This window comes from Motacilla alba, chromosome 1 (assembly GCF_015832195.1).
Source record: "Motacilla alba alba isolate MOTALB_02 chromosome 1, Motacilla_alba_V1.0_pri, whole genome shotgun sequence".
NCBI lineage: Eukaryota > Metazoa > Chordata > Aves > Passeriformes > Motacillidae > Motacilla > Motacilla alba.
In genome coordinates this window covers 18,703,904-18,731,535 of record NC_052016.1, presented here as the reverse complement: position 1 = coordinate 18,731,535, position 27,632 = coordinate 18,703,904, and the positions used below count along the sequence as shown (strand labels likewise).

The following is a 27,632-nucleotide window of genomic DNA, read 5'->3' as shown; positions in this document are numbered from 1 at the left end:
GCATCATGTATGAAGTGTATGAATATGCAACAGGCTATTGCTTTTAAGAGTTAATCCTCTGTTAACGTGTGTCCTTTTTCAGGCTTATTTTGCCCAGAAAAGGCACCCGGACCATCCATTCTCTTTGTTTTTATTGTCTCATATTGTCCTAATCTCAATTGTTCAAATTTTTATTACTCTAATTATATTGCTATTTTTATAACCGTTTTATTACTATTAAACTTTTAAAATTCTGAAAACAAGCGACTGGCATTTTTCACAGCGTGGTTACCAATTCTGCCCCTCCAGGATGCATTTGAGGGGCACGTTTCCCCTGCCTTCTCCTTCCTTCTCCAAATGCCAGGTGGGCAGGAAGCAAATCTCCCCTCACCATTAAAAAGAGAACTAGGTAACTTGTAGCCAGCGAACTGTGATTTGTTTGCTGAAATGCATATTTACTGTAAAGTTTAGAGAATCGGTGTGCTTGATTTGTGGAAAGCTTCTGCCCTGCACCCTGTGCACAATAAACAACGTCTCCTTTCCGAACCTGGCTCTTGGCCGTGTGAAAGACACCACTGCCAGGCTCTGTCACAACACTCGCAGAGGAGAGAATTCGGTACTTTCCAGCTGAAAACCGAGGGGGATAAAGGAAGATGTCCTGCTCCGGCACCGCCACAGCCGCGGTCTCTGACGCCTCACGCTGGCGGGAGGCCGCAGAGCGCCATGGCGCCGGGGCGCGGGACTACCACTCCCAGCAGCCACCGCGACCCACCGCCCCGGCCCAGGCCCGCGCATGCGCTCCTGAGAGGGCACCACCTCCCCTGCTAACGGGTAACGCGCCTCCTCGCCCATTGGCTGGTACCCGCCGGAACCGGCCGCACCGCGATGCGCACTGGGAGTTGAGGTTTTATTGCCCGCAGTAGCAGCGGGGCGGGTGGGATATACGTACTACAGTTCCCTGCGTGCCCCGCGCGTCCCGGAAAGAGCCGTCAGCAGCCGGAGCCACGGGCAGACATGGCGGGGCAGATGGCTGTGCTGGGTGAGGCGGTGGCGCGGCTGGGCTGCGGGGTTTTGGGGAGTTTTGCTTCCGCTCTCGCGTCTTTCTGCGGCCAGGCTCTCCAGGGTGCCACGAGCTTCCCCTGCTCGGTGTGTTGTGCTGTGTCCGATTCTGGGCTCCTCTGTACAGGAGAGACATGGGACTCCTCGAGCGGGTCCAGCGGAGGGCAGCAAAGATGATGAGGGGACTGGAGCTTTTAGAAGCAAAGGCTAAGGGGCTGGGGCTGTTGAGCCTCCTGAAGAGAGGGGACCTCATCAATGTATTCTTCCCAGTGTCTGCCGGGAAGGGTCAGAGCAGGGACCAGGCTCTGCTCGGTGGTGCCCAGCAGTGAGACAAGGGGCAGGAATTGATGCACAAGAGGTTTCATATGAACATGAGGAAGAAATTCTTCACTGTGCAGTGAAAGATCAAAAACTGGGACAGATCCCCCTGAGGGGGTGTGGAGTCTCCCTCACTGGAGATATTCCTGAAGTGTCTGGACACAATCCTGTGCCATGTGCTCTGGGATGACCCTGCTTGGGCAGGGAGGTGGGACCAGATGAGCCACTGTGGTCCTTTCCAACCTGACCCATTGTGAGATTCTGTGAAAGCCAGAGTGCTCAGTGGTACATTGCTCAGAAATGCCTGGGAAGCTTTGCAGCCCAGAGCAAGCCAGAGCATTCCAAGCAGTCTGTTTGAAGCACTAAAATGGCCATCCTTCGCTGCTGGGAAAAAAAAGGTCACCCACTCTTTGAAATTTAACTTATTTTTAACTTATTTACATTTCCTGTTGAAATTTTGTTTGGTGCTTTTTTTTTTTTTTTTGGTAATCATCTGAGGCTACTTGATGCTAGAATTTTTGGGTTCATGTGTTTGTTGATTATAAGTAAAATTAAATCAACCAAACAACGAACTCTTCTGCACATAAACTGGTCTTCTCATGGGTTTCAAGGTACAGGAAAGATTCACAGGTGTGGTAATATGCTTTTTTGGGAGCTATGGCTGAAACAGAACGAGGTACTAAGGGTTTCTCTCCCCTTATTTTTAGCCTTCTGGTGAAGCTGGAGGTGTTAGAATGGGGAGTTTGTAGTTTCACTGTGATTTTGGGTGGCCTCACTAACTCGATGTCCTTTTGGGGTCATTCATAGCCAACTCCTGCAGAAGTACTAATTAACCTGTGTTATTGCAGTACGTGCAGAGAGAAACAGAATTATTACAGTGCGGTGATATTTGTGGCTTGGCTGTCTCTTGGGCTTTTTTTTCCTTGATCAGTTTAATATTTAATGTCTTAAATTCTTGACTTCTAGCCACTCTCTGTTGAGCAGGAAATTAAAAGCTAATTAGGTAGCTAACCAGGCTCCGGGGTGTGAAATAAAGCTGCAGGAGGTGCAGCGTGTCACACCGAGTCATTTGAGCAGGTCGACTTGTAGGTTTGCAGAGCTGATGCCCTAACACTGCTGTCGCCAACTCCGTGTTTCAGGCTCTGCTGTGCTGGCCCTGCTCTTAGCCAGCTACCTGGCACAGCAGTATCTGCCCATGCCCACGCCCAGGGTGATCGGGATCGACCTCGGCACCACCTACTGCTCCATCGGCGTCTTCCTGCCTGGAAGTGGGGCTGTGAAGGTCATCACGGATGAAAACGGGCACAGCAGCATCCCCAGTGTCGTTTCCTTCACGGACACAGGGGTGCACGTGGGCTACGAGGGCCTGGAGCTGGCCGATGCCAATCCTCAGAACACCATCTATGATGCCAAGAGATTCATTGGGAAAGTCTTCACTTCGGAAGAGCTGCGAAGCGAAAGCAGCAGGTATCCCTTTAAGGTACGCAGCCACCACCTTCAGTTCTCTGCAAGCAGTGAGGGACGTCCTGCAGGATGCAAACCAGGCTGGGCATGGAGATCCACAGCAGCCTTGGGGGTGCTGGTGGGTGAGAGGCTGGCCATGCCCTGGCCATTGGGAGCCCAGAGCCCCCCGTGTGCTGTGCTCATCCAAAGCCCCGTGGGCAGCAGGGCAGGGAGGGGATTCTGCCCCTCTGCCCCCTCTGCTGAGACCCCACCTGCAGGGCTGCATCCAGCTCTGGGGTCCCAGCACAGCAAGGACAGGGAGCTGCTGGAGCCAGGCCAGAGGAGGCACCAAGGTGATCAGTGGGATGGAGCAGCTCTGCTGTGAGGAAAGGCTGGGAGAATGGGGATTGGAGAAGGCTTTGGAGTGAACTAATTGTGGCCTTCCAACACTAAAAGGAAGCTTGCAAAAAAGATGGAGAGAGATTATTTACAAAGTCCTGGAGTGACAGGACAAGGGGAAACGGCTTCAAACTGATAAGAGAGTAGCTTTAGATTAGAGATTAGGAACAGCATTCTTTACTGTGAGGTTGGTGAACTGGCCCTGGCACAGGTTTCCCAGAGAAGTTGTGGATGCCCCATCCTCAGAAGTGTTCAAGGCTAGGTTGGATGGCCATGTCTGAGCAGTCTAGTGGAAGGTGTCTCTGCCACTGGCAGGGGATTGGAAGGAGATGAGCTATAAGATGCTTCCAACCTCATTCTATGACTCCTAAAATGTGGTTGATCATCTTGTCAGACCTTGAGTCATATGGCCCAGTCTGATGTGCCTGAAAACTGTAGGAGGTATCCAGAGAGCAGAAGGAAATGATTGTGGAGGTTGTGTACCTCTGCACGAGAGCTGATAATGATTTTCCAGAGGACCCTGTGTTTCCCTGCTGAGAAATGTGTTTCTGGGTAACCTTCCAGTCCCATCTCTGAAAGGATAAATTTAAACTTGAAATGCTAACTGTGCTTTGCTGAAACTTGACTTCCCCCTAAAATTATAAAATAAAAACACAAAAATCAACAAACCTCTTCCCCCCAAAAAATAACAAAAAACAAAAACCCAGAAAAGTTTTAAAGCCACATCTTCTCTGTCCCAGTGTGTTTTTTTCTTCAGTACTTTACTACTTACTTGACCAGCAGCAGAACTTGAAAGTTGCTTTAAAAAAAACTAACCTGCATTATATGAGCATGGAAATTGGTTTAAATAATAATAATAAAAAAAAAAGTGTACTGCTAGTGGTCTTTGAAGTCTTTTTAATTTTTTAATGTTGGTAGGAGAAGCTGTTTCAGTACAAAGCTGTTGGTTTCCTTTCAGAAACCTGAAAGGTAAACCAGTGATTAAAAAAAACATCCTTTCTGTCTTTGAATGTGGTGTTGGAAGTTGACTCCACAGTTTCTAGGTCTTAACTTTTTTTAATGTGTTTTACTAGGGCATAGTGGGTGTCATTTGTTTGGATATACTTTCACCCCTTAAGTGACATGTTTTTCATAGTCCTCCTAATCAAGGAATAAAAGTGGCCCAGAAATGGCAAAAGCACATTTAAACTTTTCCTGAAAAACATGCAAATCTCTTTTTTGTGAGACTACATGCAAATAAAATATTTGGTAGGAACATGGTGGGGGAGCACAGTAAGATTTCTCACTTAGGGGTTGTGTCGTTTTGTCCTTCTAGATTGTCAACAAGAATGGATTAGCTGAATTTTCTGTGACAACTAATGAAACCTTTCACATCACTCCAGAGCGCATTGGCTCTAAGCTGCTGCTGAAACTGAAGAAAATGGCAGAAGCCAACCTTGGCATGTCCATTTCCAAGGCAGTCATCTCCGTGCCAGCAGAGTTTGATGAAAGGCAACGGAATTCTACCATTAAGGCAGCTAACCTTGCAGGTGATGTCTCTTTATTGCAGAGTTTTTCTTGGAGGTGAGCTTGAGGTCTATTTCACTAAGGTCTTTGTGGAGGATATAGAAACTGTGAATCAGTGACAGAGAAGCTTAGACTGGATTTATTGTGAGGAACAGCTGAGAACTTCTAAGTACCAATAGGTGCAGGTGGCTAATGCAGACATAGGTGGCTTTACTTTGGGGAAAATATTGTTTTTTATAATCTCCAAATAGGGAGACTGTATAGAGCACCCTTGGACAATCATTCAAACAGAAATAGAATGCATGAAATAAATCTCCTTAGCAAGGTTTCTCTGGAAGCAGTGTGTTTGGGCACATTATGGTTCGTGATTTCGCCCTGATGCTGAAGCAGTACTATTTTAAGATTAAGTAAGGAAAAGAGTTTATTGGATATTACTGCTTAGGAAAGTACTTCCTTTAAATCAGACACTTAAATTGAGTGTGGTTAAAAAAACCCCCAACAAGTAATGGCAAATGTCATTCTGATGTAAAAACTGCAGTTTTCTGAGGTGTAGCTGAATGTTGCTTGTTGTCTCTGCTCTTCATAGGGCTCAGCGTTTTGCGAGTAATCAACGAGCCCACAGCTGCTGCTATGGCTTATGGGCTGCACAAAGCTGATGTGTTTAATGTTCTCGTGGTGGATTTGGGTGGAGGAACTTTGGACGTGTCTCTGTTGAACAAGATGGGAGGGATGTTCATCACACGAGCCATGGCAGGTGAGAAAAATGCTGTTGTTTCTCAGGGAGTGGGAGGCAAAGTGCACCTGAAGTTGCTGTTGGAGGGACTTTTAAAACATACCAACCATGACACAGAGTGTTTTCCCAATGCACTCTAAGCTGATTTTCATGCAAAATTAGGTTTGTGGCTGGTTTCAGCAATTAAGACCACAGAGTCATAGGTGTTGGCTGACCCAGAGGGCAAAGTTGTGGTTTCATTTTATCTGTCTCTGTTAACTTTTGTGCCCACTAATAAAGTGCTGGTGCATGTTACACTTACTCTGACTGAACTTTTGGGAGGTTGGGATTGTTTTAAAATTTTTCTGTCACCTTTGCCCAAACTGGGAATATTGGCAGATCGCTGACCAGTGCTTTGGTGCATCCTTGCCTTGTGTTTGGTGCCAGTTGAGCTGAGCAGGGTTTGGGAATGCGCGGGCTGTTAACCCAGAAGTTTTGTGATTGGTGTATGAATGATTCATCCCCGGGCACAGAGCTCTGGCAGCAGTGTTTGGTCACACTAGTGAAGAGACAGCCATGCTTCAGCTGGCCTGCATGCACACAGTTCTGACGTGCAGTGCCAGCTGCCTGTGTTGCCTTCAGCAAGCAAGTTCTGATGTCAGCTGAGCTGCTGCTTCTCAGTCCAGTTAGAGTGGAACAGCAAGAAAGATTCAGCAGCTTCACTCTGATTTAGTTAGACAGAGGTCCACTAAGTGAGTTACTGTTTTTAGTCAAAACAAAACAGTGGAAATTATTATCCATCATGTATGCAGTGGACAACCATTTTGTCCATTGTCATAGCTCTGTGAGCTCATGTGCTTGTGGTCCTTCTGTGATTGTTCTTGCCCTTGAGCACCATCTCCCAGTTGAAAGAGAAGCAGTGTGCTGCTTTCTGGGGCTTTGAAGGTGCTCTGTCTGATGCCTTCTATTCTGATCTTTCAGGTAACAACAAACTTGGAGGACAGGATTTCAATCAGAGGTTGATGGTGTACTTATATGATCAGCTCCGTCAAACGTACGGTTCTGTGCCAACACAGAAGGAGGAGATTCACCGCCTCCGACAGGCTGTGGAAGCTGTTAAATTAAACCTCACTGTCCATGAGGCAGCTACACTGAAGGTGCTGTTGACTCTGCCAGCAAACGAGCTTACAAGAGAACTTGCAAAAAGCCAGGTAAAAACAAACAGTGCACTAAAGGGTGAGGCCTCACAAAACACAAAAGGCCTGAAAAATCCTGGAGACACCTCCAAAGTAGAGGACAACTTTGTGGAAGTTGTGTTTGAAACAGAAATCTCTCGGAAGCTGTTTGAGATGTTAAATAAGGACCTTTTTGAGAAGATTCTTGTGCCAATTGAACAAGTGTTGCAGGAAGGGCATCTGCACAAAGCAGAAGTGGATGAAATTGTGTTAGTTGGCGGCTCCACACGGATTCCCAAAATACGTGAAGTTATTCGGGATTTCTTTGGAAAGGAACCCAACACCTCTGTAGATCCTGACCTGGCAGTTGTGACGGGTGTAGCCATCCAAGCAGGAATTCTTGCTGGGTCCTGGCCTCTCCAAGTCAGTGCTATAGAAATCCCTAACAAGCATTTACGGAAGACTAATTTTAACTGAAAAGAAACTCTTCTCAATTGTATTCCAGCTCTCCAAAAGGATCCATACTTATCTGACTGGCAATGGAACCTAATCTTAGCTTCATTCTATTCAGTTTTCACCTGTTCCCGTTAGGTGTTACTGGACACCTACCTGTGCTAAAGCTTGATGTTACTTTAAAGGTACAAATGAGTTCTGAAGTGTGCTGTGTTTACTTGGAGAGGGGATATTGGATGAAAATGCCAGTGATGACACACCCACATTTTCTTGCTAAATTTTATTAGCAAATGCTGGAGTGTTGTGTATTTAAAGTATCAAGGGAATGTGACCAAAGGTTTGAGATGATGTGGTACTGAGGTATTCCTGGGTCCAGTGTATTTACTTGGAAGGACTGTGAAGCAGCGTTAATGCACAGAGCACTGGCAGTGTTCAGCTTACACTTATTTATTAGATTGAGCCATTTGAGCATTTAAGCACCTTTCCTAAAGGCATCTTGCAGCTTAAATGAGACTGAGGCATTCACTTGATTCTTCTGCTGTTCATAACAGCATAATGGTATGCTGAGGCTCCGTGGCAAATTGTCCCATGATTAGGAAACCTTATTGAAAACGTGGCTCTGGCCAGTGCAGTTTCTTGGTCTCCAAGGGTTTCATTCCTGACCTGGCTGTGATGGTTAAACACAGGTGCTGCTGTTTTACCACTGATGTTATGTTCTCCACAGAGAACAAGTATATTGCCAAATATTCATACCTGCCCCTGCCTTACTTTAAAACTACAGTGATTTTATGTATCTTGAAGACCTGCCTGTCTTCCCTTGAATTTGACCAACATGAATTTCATCATTCTGCATTTACAAGTGTGTGACATCTTCTCCGTGAAGCACCCCAAGCCATACTGTCCCTGTGGAGAAAGTGTGGGAGAGAAGGGATGGCCTGGATGAAATGTAATTCCTGTAGCCCTAGTAAATGAAAATTGACCCACCTACTTTGTGCTTTTTAGCTCTTACGTGGTTTAAGCTTTTTCATATCCCTACTCTAAACTGAACAGAGGTTGTAGCTGCCCTATTGGGAAAGAAAGAGTGTTGTGTGTAACTGGGGGTTAGAGGTGGCACTTCTTAGGACTCTCTTTTAGGCAAGTAGATCACTATTCAGATACCTTGAAAATGTGTTGTGAGGAGAACAAAGTTACTGATCTGAAAATAAAATGAATTGGTGACAGTTCTCTTTGGAGGGATTAAGCAATCAAGCACCAGCTGAATTCTATTATCTGCTTGGAACTTCCTACCAAAAAACCACGTCATTCAGCTGAGACTGGTTTCAACATCCATCAGCCCAGTCTTCATCAAGTAAGCTCCAGTAACAGGTGGTTTTAAGGATTTTCTTGTCTTCTCCAGAATAATTTTGTATTAACCTTGCTAAGATAAAGTGTGGCTTAGATTTATTGTTTTAACCTATGACTATATTAAAATAGGCTTATTACTCTCCTGGCAGTAGGCCTGATTTATGGCACTGCCATAAATTAGTTGTGCTGATTCAGCTGTTTGCATAGCTATTGTCTAAATGCATCTTTGAAGTAATCCAATTAAAAACCTCTTAAATTGAATCATAGTTGCACACAGCCATTCCATCAGCATTGTTTAACTTGACAGAGGATTCCCAAAGTACTGCTGACATCTGCTTAATTTTCCTGCATTGAAAACGAGGATTTTTTTTTTTTATTTGAGGATCCTTTCCTTCCTTTGTGCCTCTTTCAAAGTGACCCCAACTAAGTATGGAGCTTCCAGTGAGTAAAACTCCTGCAGTGAAAGAAGTGCCTCTTCAGTGACACCATGGATGACTGCAGTACAGTCCTCAGTTGCTGCTGGGGACCTTTGCTTTGCAGATGTAAACGTGTGTGTTCAACATCTATACCAACTCTTCAGAGTCATTGTGGCCTTGCCTTCTGCCCTGCTGTAAGTTCATCTCAAAATCCACCAGAGTTACAGTAGGACTTTGGTCTTCATGTCTTCAATGCACTGCGTAAAGCAAGCAGACCTATACAGAAACAGAACCACATCACAGAAAAGTTAAACTATTTAAAGATTTTGCAGTTTTGGGACAGGTTAGGTAGGGGCTGTTAAAACTCTCAAAGCAAATAAATGAAGTACTTTTTTCTTTCACATCCTCCTTCACCCTGGGGGAGTTAAATCTCCTTCAGTGTTAATCTGGGAACTGGAAGGGAAGGGCAGGTTGTTTACTTGTAAAACTAAATCCACAAAAGGGTATTTATTCAGAGATCTCTACAGGTTGGATTTTTTAGCAGAGAAGTTACTATACACTGGATATCACAATGCATCCTTATTTATTAAATTTTTTGAATTATTTATTTTGTATCTTTTAATACTGTAGTTTGGGACAAACAATTGAATTTTAAAGATGAGTCCACTGCACTAAGTGGACATTTCCAGGTATGCACATGGGCTCCTTACCAAAAGTCTCTCTGTAAAAAAGTTGATACTTGAAGGCTGAAATCTTTCTGTAATCCTTATGATTGCCTGTCGTGGTAGGTGTGTAACCAATTTCTCTAGCTAAGGCTTGTTTGGCGAGTTGAAATTCTGAAAGCATCAAGAGGCCTCAACAATTGTGTGTTCCCTAATTGTTTCCCAGTGCAGATGATGAAATGCATTTTATAAATAACATTTTAGATTTTTTTAATAAAAGCAATTTCTACCCCTTGGATCTGTCTTCTTTCACTTTCTCAAGGAAATGCTGTCTTCTTCAAATTCCTTTGAAGTGTAGAACGTGAGGTTGTGTCAGCTGTGAGAGAGTTTGATCTGGTTGTCTTGTGGAACTGTGAAGTCTGCAGAGCCTGAACAATTACAGTGTTTCATAAATGTTTCAAAGCTGGCAAAAAGCAGAAACGTGTCTCTTGTAAAGCAAAGGGAGAGTGCCTCCTCAACTTCTTTCTAGTTTCTCCTGTGCTACTGAGAGGAATGTGTAGAGCAAGGGCAATAAGCAGGGCTGAGGGAAGCAGCTCCTGAGAGGGTGGTGCATGTGGGATTTTCGAGCGCTGTGGGGAATGAAATGGGAGCAGGGTATAAGCAGGTTCTGCTCCATGCTCCTTCCTGTTAGAGGGAATGTTGGAGTCCTGGCCCCTTATGAGCCTCATTCAGAGGTCTGCTCTGGTCCCCTGCCTGTCCCACTCTTCCTATGAGCAGTTCCACAGGACAGGACTGGAACCCAATTCCCAAATACCAAGGAAGCTCAGGGAATTCCTGTTTGGAGGAGGAAGGTCAGGGGTGTGTGCCAAGCTTCAGAGTTAGCACATAGCTTTGCTTGTGCTGGCTGGTGCCCTGGTGTTTGGTGGGTTGAGTCAGTTCTGAACTCAGCCAAGTGGCCCTTCTTGGTTTCCTGGAATGAGTCTCCAACATCAGGTGTGTGAGGAGAGGAGAGGCTGCATGACCCTGGCTGATGTGCTTAAGGCAAAAGTGCCTTTCCCTGCCCCCCCTAAGCCTGTTAGGGGGTTTGCTTTGGTAAGCTATTGCTGCATGGAAATACAGCAGGAGCATTTCCTGCTGCTTCTGCCTCCACTGCACCCCCTTTGCAGAAGTTATAGTCAAATATGAGGGGTACAGCTTGCTGAAAGAGAAGGAATGGCTTTGCTGACACTAGCCCAGCATTTTCTTTTCTCTCAGGCTTTGCCATTGTTCAGTCTGCAGCTCTCCCAGCTGCATTCTGAAGCTAGCTGGAAGTGAAAGGTTATGTTGGCCTGGCAGTAAGCACAGAAAACTCTCCTCACAAATTACAGTAAATAAAATTAAAATTACCATGCACTGATGCCTCTCAGACTGTTTTCTCTAGACCTTGCAAAAGGGATTGGTTCCTAATGTACTGATGGCTACCTCCCCTAGCCTACAGGCCCAAAACTTTCTCTTGGGCAAGAAATTAAGATTGTACTTGATACACCAGGTGTCAGTATTAAACTAATATACAGGGTTGTACCCTGGAATTTTGTATTCAGTTTGTTGGGTTTTTTTAAGCAGTTGATGGAGATCTTATCTTATGAGAACACAACTGATTACATGTTGGTATTAAATTTCAAGAGCTTCAGGAACTGCAATAAAAATGGAAATGATTAGTAATGTGGCCTAGAGAAGCAGATACATTTAGCTGACACTTCAAGTAAGTGTACATAACCTGTCCCGCTTTTGTAGTTAGTATGGAGGTTTACATTAAAATTTACCAACAAAGTGGCAGCTCCACCTGACGTCATTTTTTGGGATTCTTTTACAATGAGATTTTGTAATGCTCAGTTAGATATGTAAGATGTGGTTTTCGGTTTTTCAGAAATCACAAACGGAAAACTGACTTAATGGGGCACATTTACTGCCTCAAGAACCCACATGGGGGGGATGTGTATGTCCTAAAAATTAGCCCCAAGTGACATCTGTCTCTGGGTCCACACAAAAAGCAGTTTGGTTTTTTTCCTTGAATGTGTAATCATAATAAGAATTAGTAACTAAATCATAATGTCAGAGCAACTTAGTTGAAGTTAAGACCAGCATGTCAACAGCAAGATTTATTTTTCAATCAGTTTTTACTAATGCAACAGTTTTAACATATGCCAAGAAAATCCCTGCTTCATTCTGTTGTCCCAGTGCTTATATGATAAAAACAAGTGATTTGTATAAAATCTGAATTTTAAGAGACCTGAGCATCTATACAGATTGTAGTTGTAGTAAACATCAAGGAGCTCTTGAGTAAGTTAGTTATTTAATATGGAATACAAAATACTGCACCTATATATGTGGAATGCCGGAGATCCTTTGAGCGTTCCTTCAGAATTCACTTACTAGTTTTCTTTATCTTGTTATCCCAGCCTCTGCAACCATTTCAGAAAAGGCAATTTTTCATTGTAACAAAGTCTGTGGTGTATCACATTCTAGAATCCTTCATGCATCCAGAACAAGCACTCTACAATACAGGAGCAGAAAGATTACAGAAGAAAAATCAGCTCTTCAGCAACATTTTCCAGTCCCAGTATACATATCTCTGCATTACGGGAACGCATTTCAAGGAAGCAATTTATTTTTCAAATGGCTTATCAAAACTCGCCTCTGAATCCATGATTGTGTGTAACCTGTGGGCTGTAGTTAACACTGTGCAGTTGTGAAACTCTTTTGATGGTGGACTGCACAAAGTTATCTGTTTCCATGTCAACACAAGCTGTCACCTCATCTAGAACCAGATTTTTGTTTTCTGTAGCAAAGCATGGGCCAGACAGACCAGCTGTCTCTGCCAAACACTCAAATGTTAAAAATACATTTGAGAAGGGCAAGTCAGGCACGTGGAGGAAAGGGAGCACAAGATAAAGCTAAGATTATGGTGGAGCATGTCTGCACTTCTTTCCTAACAATACTTTATGCTTCTGAAAAGACTACTGAAATATGTTCATCCTGCTTTGGAATTTTATTTCTTCTGGATCAGTAGTTAAGGTAGGACTCTTCAACACCCTTGGCTGAACTTTGAATCTTAAACCCAGTCTTCAGTTTTATATTTACATTATAGTGGGAACTAGGAATGAGCCAGATTGAATGCTGAACCACTTTTTAATGATGTTCAGTGTAACAGTTTGGATGCTTCTATATGTTAGCTGTAGTATGCACCTTCCAGAAATGTCCTTTGGAAAATTATCTGTCTGAAAAATTCAGGTTGATACTCAGTACACTATTTATGACCTGTCCCTCTGCTACTGAAAGCTTCAATATTTGTCTCCTCAGTTTAGAGTTCTTTTATTTCAAGTGTCACCCTCCTTGCATAACTATGGGTTAATGTTTCAAAGTTAAAACTGAGTTGTTTTGCTTAAGCAAATAGAACAAAAGAATAGGCTCTCTGCACTTTGGTGGGTTTGAAATTTGCTGGTTTTTTGTTTTTTTGTTTTTTTTTTTTTTTTGATTGGTTGTTTTTTGTTGGGTTTTTTTCTGGTTTATTTGTTTTTTAATTTAAATAAATGAACACTTTTCTACCCAAATCTAATGAGGTGCTGCATGAGTTGCAACACCACGCCCCCCTTCTTTACACTTTCTTATATACTTGAGCTGAAAATAGTCCACTCCCTTGGCTTCTCATACAGCACAGGCCATCAGAATTTATACCACTGTGACCAGTTGGTCACCTCAAAAAAACTTGCACTACCAGAATAGTTCTACTGAGAATGACAGGAGATGTGTCATTTCTATCCTGATACCTTCTGAAATAAATTTTCTGGAAGGATCATCTAGTTCTACAGTACTGGAAAATAACACCATTAGCACTTGCTTGATTATGTACCTGAGATTTTCACCACTTTCTGAAATCTCATGGAAGAGTTTCTTTGGCAGTGACTGGACAAAATCCTTTAAGTCACATAATGCCAGCACCTCCCACAGTTCAAGATCAGAGTGTTTTCCAAGTGGATCCAGATTTGACTGCAGTGTCCCAGAAAACAAGATGGGGTCCCAAACAGCAGTAGAATGTGACTACACAATTCCAACATGATCCTAAAACAGGCTGTCATAAATTCTTACATTAATAAAACGAACTGAGACAAATAATCTGGGGAATGGATCTTTGAAAGGGAAATTTTAACAGTCTGAAACTAGTGAATGGAGGACAAAAATTGTGTGCAGTCTCTGTGAGCTCAGTTCTTCATTAAGGTGAAACATAAAGGGCAAGAGATTTCTTGTGCATTCTCTGTGCTCTGGTTTTGTGGCTGACTAAAGACCAGCACCTGGCAACTGTCACAGCACATGAATTATTATTAAGGTTTGTGAAGCACTCGAGACTACATTCATGAGCACTGTTAAGAAAAATTAAAAGGCTATGACTCTAAGTTAAATATCCTTAATTTCCTATAGGAAAGATGACATATTCAGCAACAAGAATACCTGCAGAGATTTATAGACTGAACTAATGCTCCTAGAGATGGTGAATAGACACCTTGACCAAGTGCAGTCACAGTGGCTGTGACCCAACAGGCACAAGAGGCCAACAGTCATTAGCAAGTTACATGCAAACAAAACAGTGACAATTTTCGGGGAGCTCAGTGACCAAACAGGACAGTTGAAGTGGTAGCAGAGCTTGTGCCTGTTCTTCATTTAAACTTCATATTACTTGCACTAGAACAACATTAAAGTAATTTGCAAATCTGTACTTTAATATGATTCTTAAAAGCTGTTTGTATGAGGTGTATTTGGCTCTGAAGAAGTTACATGCATTCTGTCAGCTTTGGTATTTGCCATGCTCTTGTTTCTGTCCCAGATTTTTACCTTCATCCTCTCTCCTGACTGATGCAGTTCAACTGCATAGGTTCCAGACTGCACCTACTCTTCACAAGCTTCAGTCTCCCTTCTTTTCACCTTTCAGTTCTATTCTGAACCCAGCCTGTAAGTTCACTGCTTTATTGGGTTTCTCTCAGTTCATTTATCTGGATGTGGATCCAATACACTCCATCCACAGTAAATCAGACTCGCACTGCAGTTGAGAAAATACTGTGTAATTCACAACTGTCAGACGTTGTTCAGATTTGCAGAGCATAAGCTGCTTAAAACAAGATATATGTTACAACCAAATGTGTATGAATTGTGTACTGAAGACCTGTGGAATGCTGAATCCCTCCTGGTGGACAAATGCTTGAATTGTCGATCTCCTTGCCAGAGTCTCACTGAAGTAGGAGATCACTGGAGCCTGTGATGCTTCTGCCAGCCGTTGGATTTGCCAAGGACTTGTGATGTAGTAGTTCTAATAGAATAGAAGAGACAAGTTCCAGTTAAGGATTCTGATGGGTAATCCCTGTAAATTTTCAATGTGTTAAAAAATGAAAGCGTCCACACAGAAAAAAGTATGCACAATAGAAAAAACCCCTACTGTCTCTTGGGACACACCAACATCGTAATGATGGCATAAGTGCAGTATATAAATTACTGGCAAGGTTAAAATAAAATAACATTATCTCCAAATTCTATTGAAAATGTGCTGTACTCCAAGATGCACGTAACAACCAACTAAGACTTCAATGTATCTTTCAATTCAAAATGTCCTGCATCTTTCTTAGATGCATGTCAGCCTTTATTTCTTCAATGTAATTATGTTTGAATTTCAACTCCTCAGCAGAGACTGAATCCAGGCACTCTTTTCATTCTTCTGTGTTGTGATTTTAAGAATCTTTAAGGTCTTTAATTGCAAACCATACTTTGAGCATCAAGAAACAGAGATGCAGTCATTAGTCTTTGTGAAACATTATTTTTTGGTTTTTCAGTAGCATAACTGACACACTACAAAAGTTGCACAGGCTGTTTAAGCATCATCCTATGCTGTTTTGGGTTACCCTTCAACTTTTAACTTTCACTATTGTATACACCTCACTTCTTCATGTAACGTCATCAGATTTATTTCTGGGGTCTATATCAAAATTGTATCTTCCAGAGAAAAAGAAAAGTATGAAAAGAAATACATAGGTTTTTAAAATTTACGAACCATTCCAGGATACATTCAGGAAGTATTCAAATTTCCTTTCAAGAAGTCCAAAGACTTTCTCTGATAGCAATTTCAGATGTTTTCTATATATGGATGCATTTTTTTCTTCACAATTACAAATAATTTGAGCCTGTATCCTTGATTTTTTTAGATATTTCATCCACACACATCTAGAAATCCCTAGAAAAAACAATGCACTTACTTGGATAATAAAATAAAAGTATCCCAGAGGAATAACTACCACTATGAATAGGGGTGAGGCAGATATGATAATCAGAATGGTTCCAATAGCATCCAGTGTACAATTCAGCCAAGTTCACAGGTAGAAATGGAAACAGACATCCACTATAAATAAATCCTGCAACAAAGAATAATGATTTTCTGAGTAAATTCCACTAAAAATTTTGAGAAAGCATCCTTAAGAAATGGAATAAAACTGAAGTATCTTCCATAAACACTAACAGGATTCCCCTGATTATATCCTAACTAAATGTGTATTCATATGTTACTATTATTTGCCTAAAATCAAAATAGACTGAATAGCTTTTGGACTAGTCATGGTAGTAGAACAGGCTCAAGTGTTTTAAGTCCACAAGACACAGCTCTTGCTCTTTTGTTACTTAATATTTATTTTTTTAAGCTTACATAAAGCATTAGACTGACAAGGAGGCCAGAAATTCCTGGTAATTCTAGAAATGTACTGAAATATTACTCATAGTAATCTCTTAGTGTACATGGTAAAACTTCTTCAAGTCCACTTTATAATGCATTGCTACCAAACACTAAGGGTTTGAGTGAAACCTAAATCAACTGATTTTCAGTATATTACACAACCACTCTTGGATCTGTTCTAGGGAACACCATCAGCATTCACTGTGCTTCATGTAATTTGTAATGCATGGCAACAATCTAGGTATGAAAAGAGTGGAAGTATTAACAGTTGCAGTAAGTAACAGTTGTTAGTGAATTAGAGGTTCCAACTAAAGCCAAAGCAGTACAAAAGTAGAAAATAACATTAACTTCAAGTCTATATGCCTCTGAGAATGTGAATTCAATGTATTAACCAGCTTAGACAGTAACATTTGATTTTGACATGCAATGCACCTCCAGTGGAAAAAAAACCAACTAAACAGACCAGGTTTAGGTCTGATAAATCAGTTACACTGCAGGAATGGTCTTTGAGGAATGGCCTCCTAATGATCTTGGATATGGTCTAAACAATTTCTACCAATAACACATTTTGATGATTTTGTAAGAAAATAGTTCTTTATGTGCTGAAACTTGCAGTGTCTTCATATCACTGTTATATCAGTAATTACAACTGAGTCACCCGAGCTTCATTTTGATAAAACTGAAAACATGCACGAGTTTTACCTTTACCTTTGTGAATCTACTGATGATCTGCCCAGCTGGGTTGGTGTCAAACTGCTGAAGAGGAAGGTGCAAGACTTTGTCCAACAGCTGATGATGCAAGGCCCGGGAAGCAGAGAGGGAGCCCCTGGTAAGCACATGGGCACCACAGCAAACCAGCAGCCCTTGGGAAGGGATAAACTAAAAGACAGCATGAATGGCTGGGGTGGGAAAGGGGATGGAGCTTCTTTCTGTCACTGTTCTCTACCACAGTCAGCAATCCAACAGGCATGCTTCCTCCCTCAGTTTGACAAACGTACACATTTGCATTTTGTTGATACATCTTACTACTTGATGAGAATGTTTTTCATGACATTAAGTCTCTCCTGCTAACACTCTGCTAGATATCAATGCTGCTCCTCCTCAAGGAGATGCTAAGAGAACTTCATTATTTTACACTTGGATGTTCCCAGAATTCACAAAGTATCATTAAATTAAACATTCATTTCTCTACATGTCTGTATGTATGTGCTCTTCCCAGGTTTAACTATTATACCGTGTTGCACACCCTAAAACCACCAGCATTATTTCTTCACCAAAACCTCCAGGCAAATGGTGAGGAAACAGACACAAATATTCACCCTTGCCTTGAATGAATACCAGGAGCCCATAGATACCAAGTTTATAGTTCTGTGATTGTTTCCAGTCTGTGAAATCACTAACTTGTGCTGTTTCTGCAGCCCAGCTGCTAAGCCATAGATTTTGGCTAATGGCCAGTGCGTTCTGGCCCATATAAGCAGCTATAGTCAGCCACACCTAGCACTAGTCAAAGGCCTGCAGGTATTTCAAAACTGACCTGGGCCACTCGAAAAGCAGAACGGGTAGGAGCAGGTTTATGTACTTCATTACAAGGTCTGGAGTGAAATGAGCTGTAGTCGGCACAAACTATTCTGTCTCTTCTGTAAACTCACTTTTTTCTAAGCACCTATTTCTACTACTTTGCCAGAAATTCATACTTTCTTCACCCCTCCATCCCACTGCTCATATTTCAGTTAAACTACAACCTCCCAGGAGGTTTTGACCTCCACACTGTTTCACTTGTTCTCTTCTATCTCTCTAGCAAGTGGCAGATTTTTTTAAAAGACACTGCAGAAAGTGTGCTTCTAACATAAGAAAATCCTGCAGTACTATTACCATGCAAAATTTCCAGTCTGTGCTCTAGCACAAAACTATTTAAAATTCCTAAGACAGAATGTTTTTCCAACAGTAGTAAAAGCTTTTTTCATATTCTTCTTTCTGAAACATGCAAAACAAGATGGACTACGATGTAATAGAAAAATACAGCCAGTAGTAGATCATCAAAATAGACGATCTCAGACTACATACTTAAAATTTTGGTTAAAACCTTTTGTAAGGTATTATTTTAAATTCAGTAAAGAGATGTAAGAAACTAAAAACTGCAACTGCAAAGGAAGACATTTTTATGAAAACAAATGTCCAATGTTTTTCTATCAGTGATACTTATGCCACCAGCAGCAACTTCCTCTCTATTGCTAGTGTGTATGTTCCACTGATCAGAGGAAGAGCTGCAAACAGGAAACACTTTAAAATCTTCTTATAAATCATCAAAAAATACATACATTTATTGCTAAGCAAAAAAGAATACTATAAAATCAGGTAAATTTTTCCTGCTTAACATACTTTGGTTCCCACAGTGAAGCAGCCCATGAACTGGACCCCTTGGATGTGGCACATTCACTGGATTTCTTTTGTATAGACGGAATCCAGAAGATGAGCTCCAGGCACACATGTCCCAGCCAACTGCTAATAGGGCATTCAGGCTTAACCCAGGTTTCCACAGCAAAGCAGGGTGGCACAGACTTCAACACTTGGGGCTGTTCTAGCATCACAGTTAAGCAGTGGCTCGGGGCTTTTTAATACCTACCTTTTTGTGTTTCAGCAGCCCTTTCTGTTGCAGACCCCTTCCCAGCTGACCCTCTTCCTTTGAAGAACTCACTACATTGGGAAAAAAAACCAGAAAAATATTTTCAGCAATATACCATGAGTAGATACATACAGCACAAGAAGCCAAAACTGAAAACTTTTTTTTCAGCCTATAATTACGATTCTGTAGCAAACTTTAGAATGCTTTTAATTTTCCAGCAACTCTTTCATTCATTTCCAGGAATAGAGAGGGAATATATTGAGAAGCTGATATGAAAAGTAAAAATACTAAGCAAACACAGTATACAAATTTTGTCACCTTCCACTGGTTTGTCTCCTCACTTGTATGCTCTGAACTGAAGACTTGAACAAGCTCAGAAAAATTAGCTCTCCTTGAAATGAGTTCTTGTAGGCTCCTATTCGATTTATCTTCCCTCTTCCATCACTATTATTAGATCAGTGTGAGGTAGGAGGGTGAGGTTATGGATCACCAGTATATGAGTCTGAAACACAATGTTTTCTATATTTATTTAATATAAACATATACTAAAAGCAGCCATTCCGTTGTGATAGCTGGACTGCTATAATGGAATTCTCCTGTGATTTTGCTCATGTATTTGTCTACCTTATTATTATCATTGTTATTATACTTCTTATTGTTGTTGTTATTTATTGCCTACTTTGCTACACCACTCTTTTAATTGCTGATTGTAATGTCAAACTATAAGCTTCTAGCTACTTGCTATTACTTGTACTTACCTGTTTCTTAATGTTTAATGTTTTTCACCTGTTTCCTGCTCAGGAATGGCTTAGAATATGTTTAAAGAAAATAATTAGATACTCCAGCTTTTAATACACTACATGAAGTTTGATAGTCTCAATTTTAAAATGTGCTTACAAGTCTACCATCACTGGAGTTCTTGCTTCTAACAAATACTTACAAGCCATGGAGCAGGTAAATTAAGAACAGGGTAAAGGGAGAGAGGAAAAAGACAATTGTGAAGTCAGTAATACTGACCCAATAGCATGTGTTTTGCAGGCAGCAGTGGGAATCATCTGTACTAACTCATACCACTGAGATTTTGACAAATCTTACCTTCCCACATGAAAGGTTTTAAACGGGAGAATTTATTCCTCCAGATTCCACTTTTCCATAGGAACTTCTCTGTTCAACAAGAACCCTTTCATTCTGTACCCTGTACTGGCTGTACCCTGTACTGCTTTTTGTTTAACCTTTTTATTCAGAATAATTGTCATCATGTCATCAACCTGTTAGTTAAGAGATGAGCTTTTGCAGAATGACTGTACAAAGCAGTTTGTACAATTTGAAAGGAAGCCATTGAGGTTACCTTGATTTTTAGGAGATCTGAAGGGTTAGCTTCAATTAGCTTCTCAAAAAGATGGTTTCCAACATGTACCTCTACAGCAGAAGAGGGTCATCCAGGAGATATACAAGTCAGCCTTGCTGTACACAGCTCTAGCAAGGCTCACTCTCTGCTTCTGCCCTCCACTTATATTGACACCCTAAGGAAAGAAAGCCAAAACAATCCACATTTATATAGAAATACTAAAGACCTGTGTATTATACTCAGTCTTGACAAAAATTGGGCTCTGCTGATTATTCCCACTCCAGAATGGGCAACTGCAAGGTTGAAATGGCAACTGCTCTGTGAAACTAAAAAATATCTTTTATTTACAATTATACAGGCATTTTTACACTATAGAAGAAACCCCTGAAGAACAGGAAAGGGCAGATAGAAAATTCTATAGAGAAAAAAGCCATTTCCAAAGTTTTTAAGCACTCAGAACTTGAACAGAATTTAAGTTAAAAGTAAGTAACCAAAGTAAGGAGATGGGCAGGATGTACTTGGCTGAACACTGATTAGTCATCAGTGTTAATTATCAAATAGATAATCATAAAACCATAGAATCCATAACTTATCTTACTGTTTAATTTCTGACACCTCAAATTCTCACCCTTTCTCCAATCTCTGTTTGGTCTCCATTGAGTAACTGTTCCATAGCTGGCAGTAAAGCACAAGACTCGAAAACAAGGTCGTAGTATGGCCTGTTTAGATTGGAACCTAAGAGAATATTTTCCTGTAAACTGTCATTTCAAATCCAGGCCTGCTGAGAAACATATGCCACAGAACCCTAAAAAGAACTGGAAACACTTTTTTTTTAATTTGGGCTTTCTGAACATATAAAACAGCATTTAAAAATAAATTTGAAATTTCAGCTTTGCCTCAAAGTAACACCAGTATTTCCTTCCAAAACGTGAGCACTATCAAAATTTATCATCAATGTAATCATTTGTCATCAATGATCTGAGTATTGTTACAATTTTGATTAAGTCAGGTAATAGAAACAATCTGCTGCATATTACACTACAACAGCTTTCCTATAAAAAAGCACCTATGACTTTGAATAAAACTGACAGAGCTGGGACATGTATGGAGCAAAGTCTTCCAGGGAAAGATCACAGTGACAAACTGTGATATTACACTGCATATAGATATTAGATCCATTGTAATATCTATGAAACTGGGAAACTGGCTCTTATTAGACATCAAAGCACAGTTTGATGGTCTGTATTTTCACATAAAATGTGGAATGTGTCAGCTTTAGAATTTAAGATTACAGGATAGGAACAAAGTGCTTTTAAATATTTTCTTATATTAATCTACATGCCCTCTGAAAAGCTGTTCATTAGTTCTGCTTAAGTGGAGTTTTGAGGAGTGGAAAGGGCAGGGGAAGACAGGCAATCTTACTCTTCTCTGAACCATTCCTTCAAGTTTCTCCATTTCTCCAAGAACAGCAGACAGAAAAGATGAATTCCCAGATCCAACCTGTTCCTCAACAGCAACTGAAGAGCCTTTAGGAATGCTGACGTGATTACCCTTTTGTAGATCAGGCCAACAACTACAGTCTTGATTTTGACTGCTTTAGGAATGCTGTTGCAATGGTAGAACTGATGGAGAAGAGTTTGTGAGAGAACCACAAAAAACAGGACAATAGCATAGCCACAGCCAGTCCCACACGAACTAGGCTGGGTTTCACTGGCCACAATCATGGCTCTGAAAATAAAAGAAAATTTGTTTTAAATTCCATCCATTAAATCAACAGCCAACAACAAACATTTCACAAACTAAGACACCGGCAACTTGTTTAATTGAATCCATTTTGGATCAAGATATGGTTAAAGATCACAACAAATTATGATGTAAAAAATGGGAGGTTTTGTCTGTGTTTTCCAATCTCTTGCAATTCTCAAATACAAATCTCAACATGAACGTGCTATTGCTGACTTCTCTGACAATGGAGTATGAATAAAGAGTAAAAGAAAAGAATTTTATAAAAGAATTTTTTTTTTAAATTTGGTATTTGGACTTAGAAACTACCAACCACAAGAGCAAGAACAGGAAAAAAAAACCTATAGGAAAATTCTGACTTTTTGTGTTAATAAAAGATAATCCTAAATAACCATCAGCCACAATGTGTTCAAACAAATTTTATAGTTAACCATTTTGATCAGGATTACATTGATTCAGGGCATATTCTGGAGGTAACTAATAATTCTGTTCATTATCTCTTTTCTTTATAAACACTCAAGTATTTGATCATCTCTTAACACATCTGTGGTAAGTAAAATATCTAAAAACTATTTCTATCAACACCATAGTACCAGCAACACAATAACAGAGTCATTGCATTTTCCCATTAAATGCCATTAAAAATTATATATTTATGTGAGTATTTTAAAAATAGGGATGGAAAAAAAAAGGACTAAATGGAAGGAAAGTTAAGTATCTTTTTTAGTCCATTTTTCTCAGCATTTGATTTTATCTTTGTATATTGAATACTTAAAACAATACTGTGGAACTTTTACTAATTTTGTCTCAATCCTTTAGCTATGAAATTCCTGATCTCTTTGAGCTTTCCTTCATTAGAACATTTTCAAATAAACGTGCAGAGGGAGGTTTAGAAACTGGTAACCCTTTAGCTTTAATAATAATATTGCTCTTTGAAGAAAAAATGAAACACATTAAAAACTTACTTCATTACTTGTGGACTCATAAAAGCCAGAATGTCAGCTGTAACTTTCAGAAATGCAATGTTAATCAATAAATATTTAAATATTTGTCATAATGGCAAAAGCAAAGATGGCTTGTGGAAACTTGTTTTCTTAAATAGCACTCCTTAGATGCAAGAAGCCTGCAAGATTACAAAAGTATAGAGATTATTCAGAGAAAAAAAAATTTGAACTTCACCCACATTAACAGTATAAAATATGTAATATTAGTGTGTCCATCTAAAGCCATCAATTTCATCTGAAAAAGAACATTTCCTAAAGATAAAAGAAAAGCTTTGGAGTGAGAAATTAAGTCTGATTTTATTTGGCCAAGCTAATATTATTCAGGAAAGGATGAATGCTATTCCTAGGGCTGCCCCTATCAACCATGAGTATAATTACAATATACTTTAATCCTCAAATTATTATCACAGGTCAAGACAAAATGTATCTGAATAAACAGAGATAATCTTCCATATAAATGCATTCTCATTTATAGCACGCTTGCAGCAACTTTATATTTAAGGCTGAATAACCCTTCTATTATTTCAGAGTATTTTCAGTTGTCAAGCAACATTTTTTTCAGTTTGAATTTTGCTCAATCAATTGGGAAGATCCTTGACAGGGCTCAAAAAAAACCAAAAACCAAAACAACAACCCAGAGACTTTTTTAATTATCATAGTGACGATGGACAGCAAACGGATAATGGACTTCTCTACCTACCTGAAACACAGATGCAAAGAAAAGACATAGGGAAATAGAGAAGTTCAGAGAGAAGAGTTGAACAGTTTTTGATAACATGGTAATTCATGACAAGTAAAAGTCACTGTAGATTCTGTACCAGGCACAGCAGGCACCTCACTACTTGAAATGCTGAAATGTAACCAGGTGTCTTTCTAAGAGGCAAGTTTGAATTTAAACAATTTAAAAAATCCTGCAGCCATACTGCAGATCACTGATCTCAACACTGAGGGGCCTACAAAATGTAGGCTGTTCAATAAATGAATGGATTTTTTACATCTTCTCCAGCTTCTATACTCAACTTCAGAAAATGATATTGCCTATTGTCAGAATTATAGTTACCATTAATCCTGAGACAGACTTCTGGACTTCTTTTCTCCACTGCTTTTCAAAGTTAGGACACACGTTGTATAGTGAATCACCTTCATTGAGTTCAAGCAGGTCACCTCTTTCCAATGGGTTCTTGTAGCCCAGAGACACCACTCTGAAAGAAAGGAATTCATTTGGACAGCCTGAGACACAACATGCAAAAAAAAAGCAGGACCGCTAATTCCAAATCTAATGATGTAATCTAGTGTATATAAATAAACTGTGATCAAAGTAACAGATGTAATCATATGAAAGCTACAGACTAATTTGTGGAACGTACAGTTACCTTCAGTACACTGAAATTCACCTGGAGTAAGGAGAGCCCATGGAGATTGTCACATCTGAACAGAGTTCTGAGGAATCTTTATCTCAGAATCTGGCTATATTTCTGATCATACTTCTTTACAGAGAAATATACTATTTCATAAAAAGACAAGTGGTATCATTATTCACTTACTATTCTGATCTGGAATAAAACACCTTTTTATCACAGGAGTGCATTATCATTGAATCCCAGATTCATTTAGGTTAGAAAAGACCCTTAAGATGATACAACATTACCAAGTTTACTATTAAGGATGTCCCTGAGTGCAAGGTCTACATACCTTTTAAATGCCTCCAGGGATGGTGACTCATTACTTGCAGCTCATCTTCAAGCAAGGTAAACCACATTACACTGCTGGATTTCACCACAAATACAATGAAAATTTCCTTACACTAGACCCTCATCTGTTAAATTTTTCTTTTAATGAAGTGCTTTTATCCACTTCAGTGTCAACAAAAACTAAACCTGGTCTTAAAAATGCCAGAACGGGGCTGACCAATACACTGAGCCTAAAGGAACCATGAAAGAAACACAGGTATTTAGAATTTTTGATAAGCATGTCAGCTTTGTGACAATTCAAAGCAAACTGTGCAATACTATTTTTGAGGTGGGGAAAATGCAAAAGGATTAATATTGACAATGTACTTTGATTTTAAGACCATCCCAAACATCTGGGGCTCTACCAGAGACACATGCATGGACACTGGAGTGTGCATCCACAACCTCTCTGTAGTTACTTCATAGCTAAATAACTGAAAAAACCTTTTTTGGTTGTTTTGGGTTTTTATTCCCTTCTCTTCTTTTGTTAGACATTGTAGAATTAGTTCTGAGATACAAAATGTAGCCTGCCTTGAAAATTTGGGTGAATACCATGATCTAGAGAATGCATCACTGTCATACAGAAACAGTGCACTACCGAACTTTCCAGAAAAACTGAACATTTGTATTTATGGTCTAAAATGTAAGGACTGGTAAATGCAAAGGTGAACTCCCAACTTCAACAGGGCCAGAGTTTAACTGAATTCTCTGAATCCTTGAAATAATCTGATTGTTTTGAGTTAGCTGATTAATAGCAAATACTAGTTTCAATTATCTGTAGAATTAAGAATATTGAATAAAGAAACAGTTCTAACACTTTTCATATGTTTTTTCCCACTCTGAGATTTTTGAAGTGTGTATATTATCTGACCCAAATAATTTTTCAAAGAAAAATAATGTTAAAAATCAGTAATGTCACAAGACATAACATACAAAATTGTTTGAAATAAAATTGAACATATTAAGTGATAGGAAATTGTAAGACTTGATAGAGCTGAAGTTTCAGTCCCTATTTTTTGGTGGAAAATTTCCCAAGGAGCAGAGGAGGTTCCTGGTGTATGTGAGCAGATGAGTGACAACAACACCTTTGTGGCCTGCCATAAAAGAGGGAGGAAAATGAGCATGAAATTGGCTACCTGGAAAATACCTTACACGTACTAGAGAATATTTGTTCCTAGAGGTCTAGGAAGTTGTTACATTGGCATTATTAAATAATGCCATTAAATAATGTATAAAATGACTGTTACTATGTATAAACTATACCCCACCAAACAGTTGAATGTGATCTCTAAATGTTGCAAACTTTGATTTTTGTGCAAAAGGCTAACAGCACTCTCAAGGTCAGGCTCAAGACTGAAGATGTAGAATCTAAGAGCACAGTCTACAATTCTGTGAGCACCAATGAACAGCATCAACCAGTTTAATAAATTCTCACCTGCTAAACCAGGAATATGTTAATTTACTGAAGAAAGAAGCATTCTCTTCAGTGCTGCACTTCTGTTTAAAAATGAACAAAGGAAAAAGTATCAATGATACTTGAAAGAACAATGTTCTTGTTGGTGTTTTTGTTTTCTTCTTTACTAAACATGTAGTTTTAGAAGATATTTAATTCTGAGCTATCAAAAGGCCTATACCTATACAAACTTTTTTTTTGCCTGCCACCTTCTCCCACCAATACATCCTTACACAAAGGATGAAGAATAAGAGAGGTCTACAGCCTCATGAATTAATAGAGTGACTTAAATCTTTGACAGTCAAAATCCTGCAGGGTTTGGGTTTGTTGGTTTGGTTTTTTTTCCCTCTATTTGATAATATAGATATTAGAAGTTATCAATAGCTAATACTTAAAAAACAGCAGGATCCTTTCAGGACACCCTAAGAAACAAAGCACTACTAACATGTGCCATATGCATGACAAGAGTATGAGGCTTGCGCACTGCTGCCAATTTCATAAGGCACTGGAGATAAGAGTAACAGAGGCAAGCAAACAGGAACTCTCCCCTAGTGCCCGAGCAATGCGTGTGTATCCACGCCCAGGAGTGACTGCAGCACACCAAGGAGTGATTTCTGTCCCTCGGTCACTGGGACACACCATTGTATTTCCTTATAGTAATCCCAGCCCCAGGACGCAGTTGCAGCTTTTTCCAGCAGGTGCCGTGAAACACCCACCAACACAACCGGCGCTCCTCTGTCGTTTCCCTCAGTAATTTTTGTTGTGCTTTCAGTAAAATGCCGAATGGTTGCACGATAATGCGACAAATGACTGCAAACAGGCGATAAAGATGTGAGTCTGCCGTGGCAAACACACCGCCCCTGCGCCTACGCGCCCTCACAACACGGCGCGCTCGGCTGTGGAGGAGCACCCCCATGGGTGTCCTGCCCATTCCCTGCTTAAACCCCGCTCCTGTTTGCGGCCAGAAGATTATTCCCTCTTTATCCACGAAAAGCACAAATCCCAGGCCACATCAGCTACGCTTTCGGGGGGAAGACTAGCAAGCATCCCACGCGGAATCCCGGCGGGTTTCAGGTGGCCGTGGGAGGAAGCGGGCACCGCTCGGGGTCCCGCAGCCGCCCGGAGCCCCACCGAGAGCCCTCCTCCTCCCTCCTCCCCGGCCCCGTCACCTCTGTGCCGGGACCCAGCGGCTCGTAGCGGCCCCACCAGGGCCCTCGGGCGGCGGCCACGGCTCCGGCAGCGCCCGCCGGGGAGGAAAGGGCAGGGGAGGGCGGTGCCTCGCCTCAGCCTCCCCGGGCCGCTGCTGCCGGGCCCGTCCTGTTGGCCGGCCCCAGCACCTGCTGAGGGAACCAGCGACCGGAGCCGAGGGAGCGGCCTGAGGCCGGGCTGGGAGGTTTAGGCTGGATGTCAGGAAAAGGTACTTCTTGCAGAGGCTGTCTGAGCTCTGGAACAGGCTCACAGGGAAGTGGGCAGAGAACTAAGGCTGACCGACTTCAAGAAGTGTTTGGACACTGTTGTCA

The 27,632-nt window shown here is 40.9% G+C and overlaps 1 protein-coding gene and 1 pseudogene across 1 annotated transcript; one reads left to right on the top strand and one right to left on the bottom strand.

Annotated features, from left to right (window-relative positions):
• The first annotated feature begins 900 nt into the window (after nt 1-900).
• HSPA13 (heat shock protein family A (Hsp70) member 13) lies at nt 901-9,762 on the top strand. The gene is made up of 5 exons (XM_038145393.1): nt 901-1,018; nt 2,496-2,836; nt 4,514-4,727; nt 5,291-5,458; nt 6,398-9,762. The coding sequence occupies exons 1-5, from the start codon at nt 994-996 to the stop codon at nt 7,066-7,068; spliced, it is 1,419 nt and encodes a 472-aa protein (XP_038001321.1). The 5' UTR covers nt 901-993; the 3' UTR covers nt 7,069-9,762.
• Nucleotides 9,763-10,639: 877 nt separating this feature from the next.
• Nucleotides 10,640-27,395, bottom strand: LOC119698160 (annotated as a pseudogene).
• Nucleotides 27,396-27,632: the final 237 nt, after the last annotated feature.

Bases quoted from the DNA above. Each gene is read 5' to 3' on its own strand.
- HSPA13 (XM_038145393.1), top strand. From the start codon at position 994: ATGGCGGGGCAGATGGCTGTGCTGG. The intron at 2,837-4,513 runs GTACGCAGCCAC...TTGTCCTTCTAG, and splicing joins GCAGCAGGTATCCCTTTAAG to ATTGTCAACAAGAATGGATT. The intron at 5,459-6,397 runs GTGAGAAAAATG...CTGATCTTTCAG, and splicing joins CATCACACGAGCCATGGCAG to GTAACAACAAACTTGGAGGA.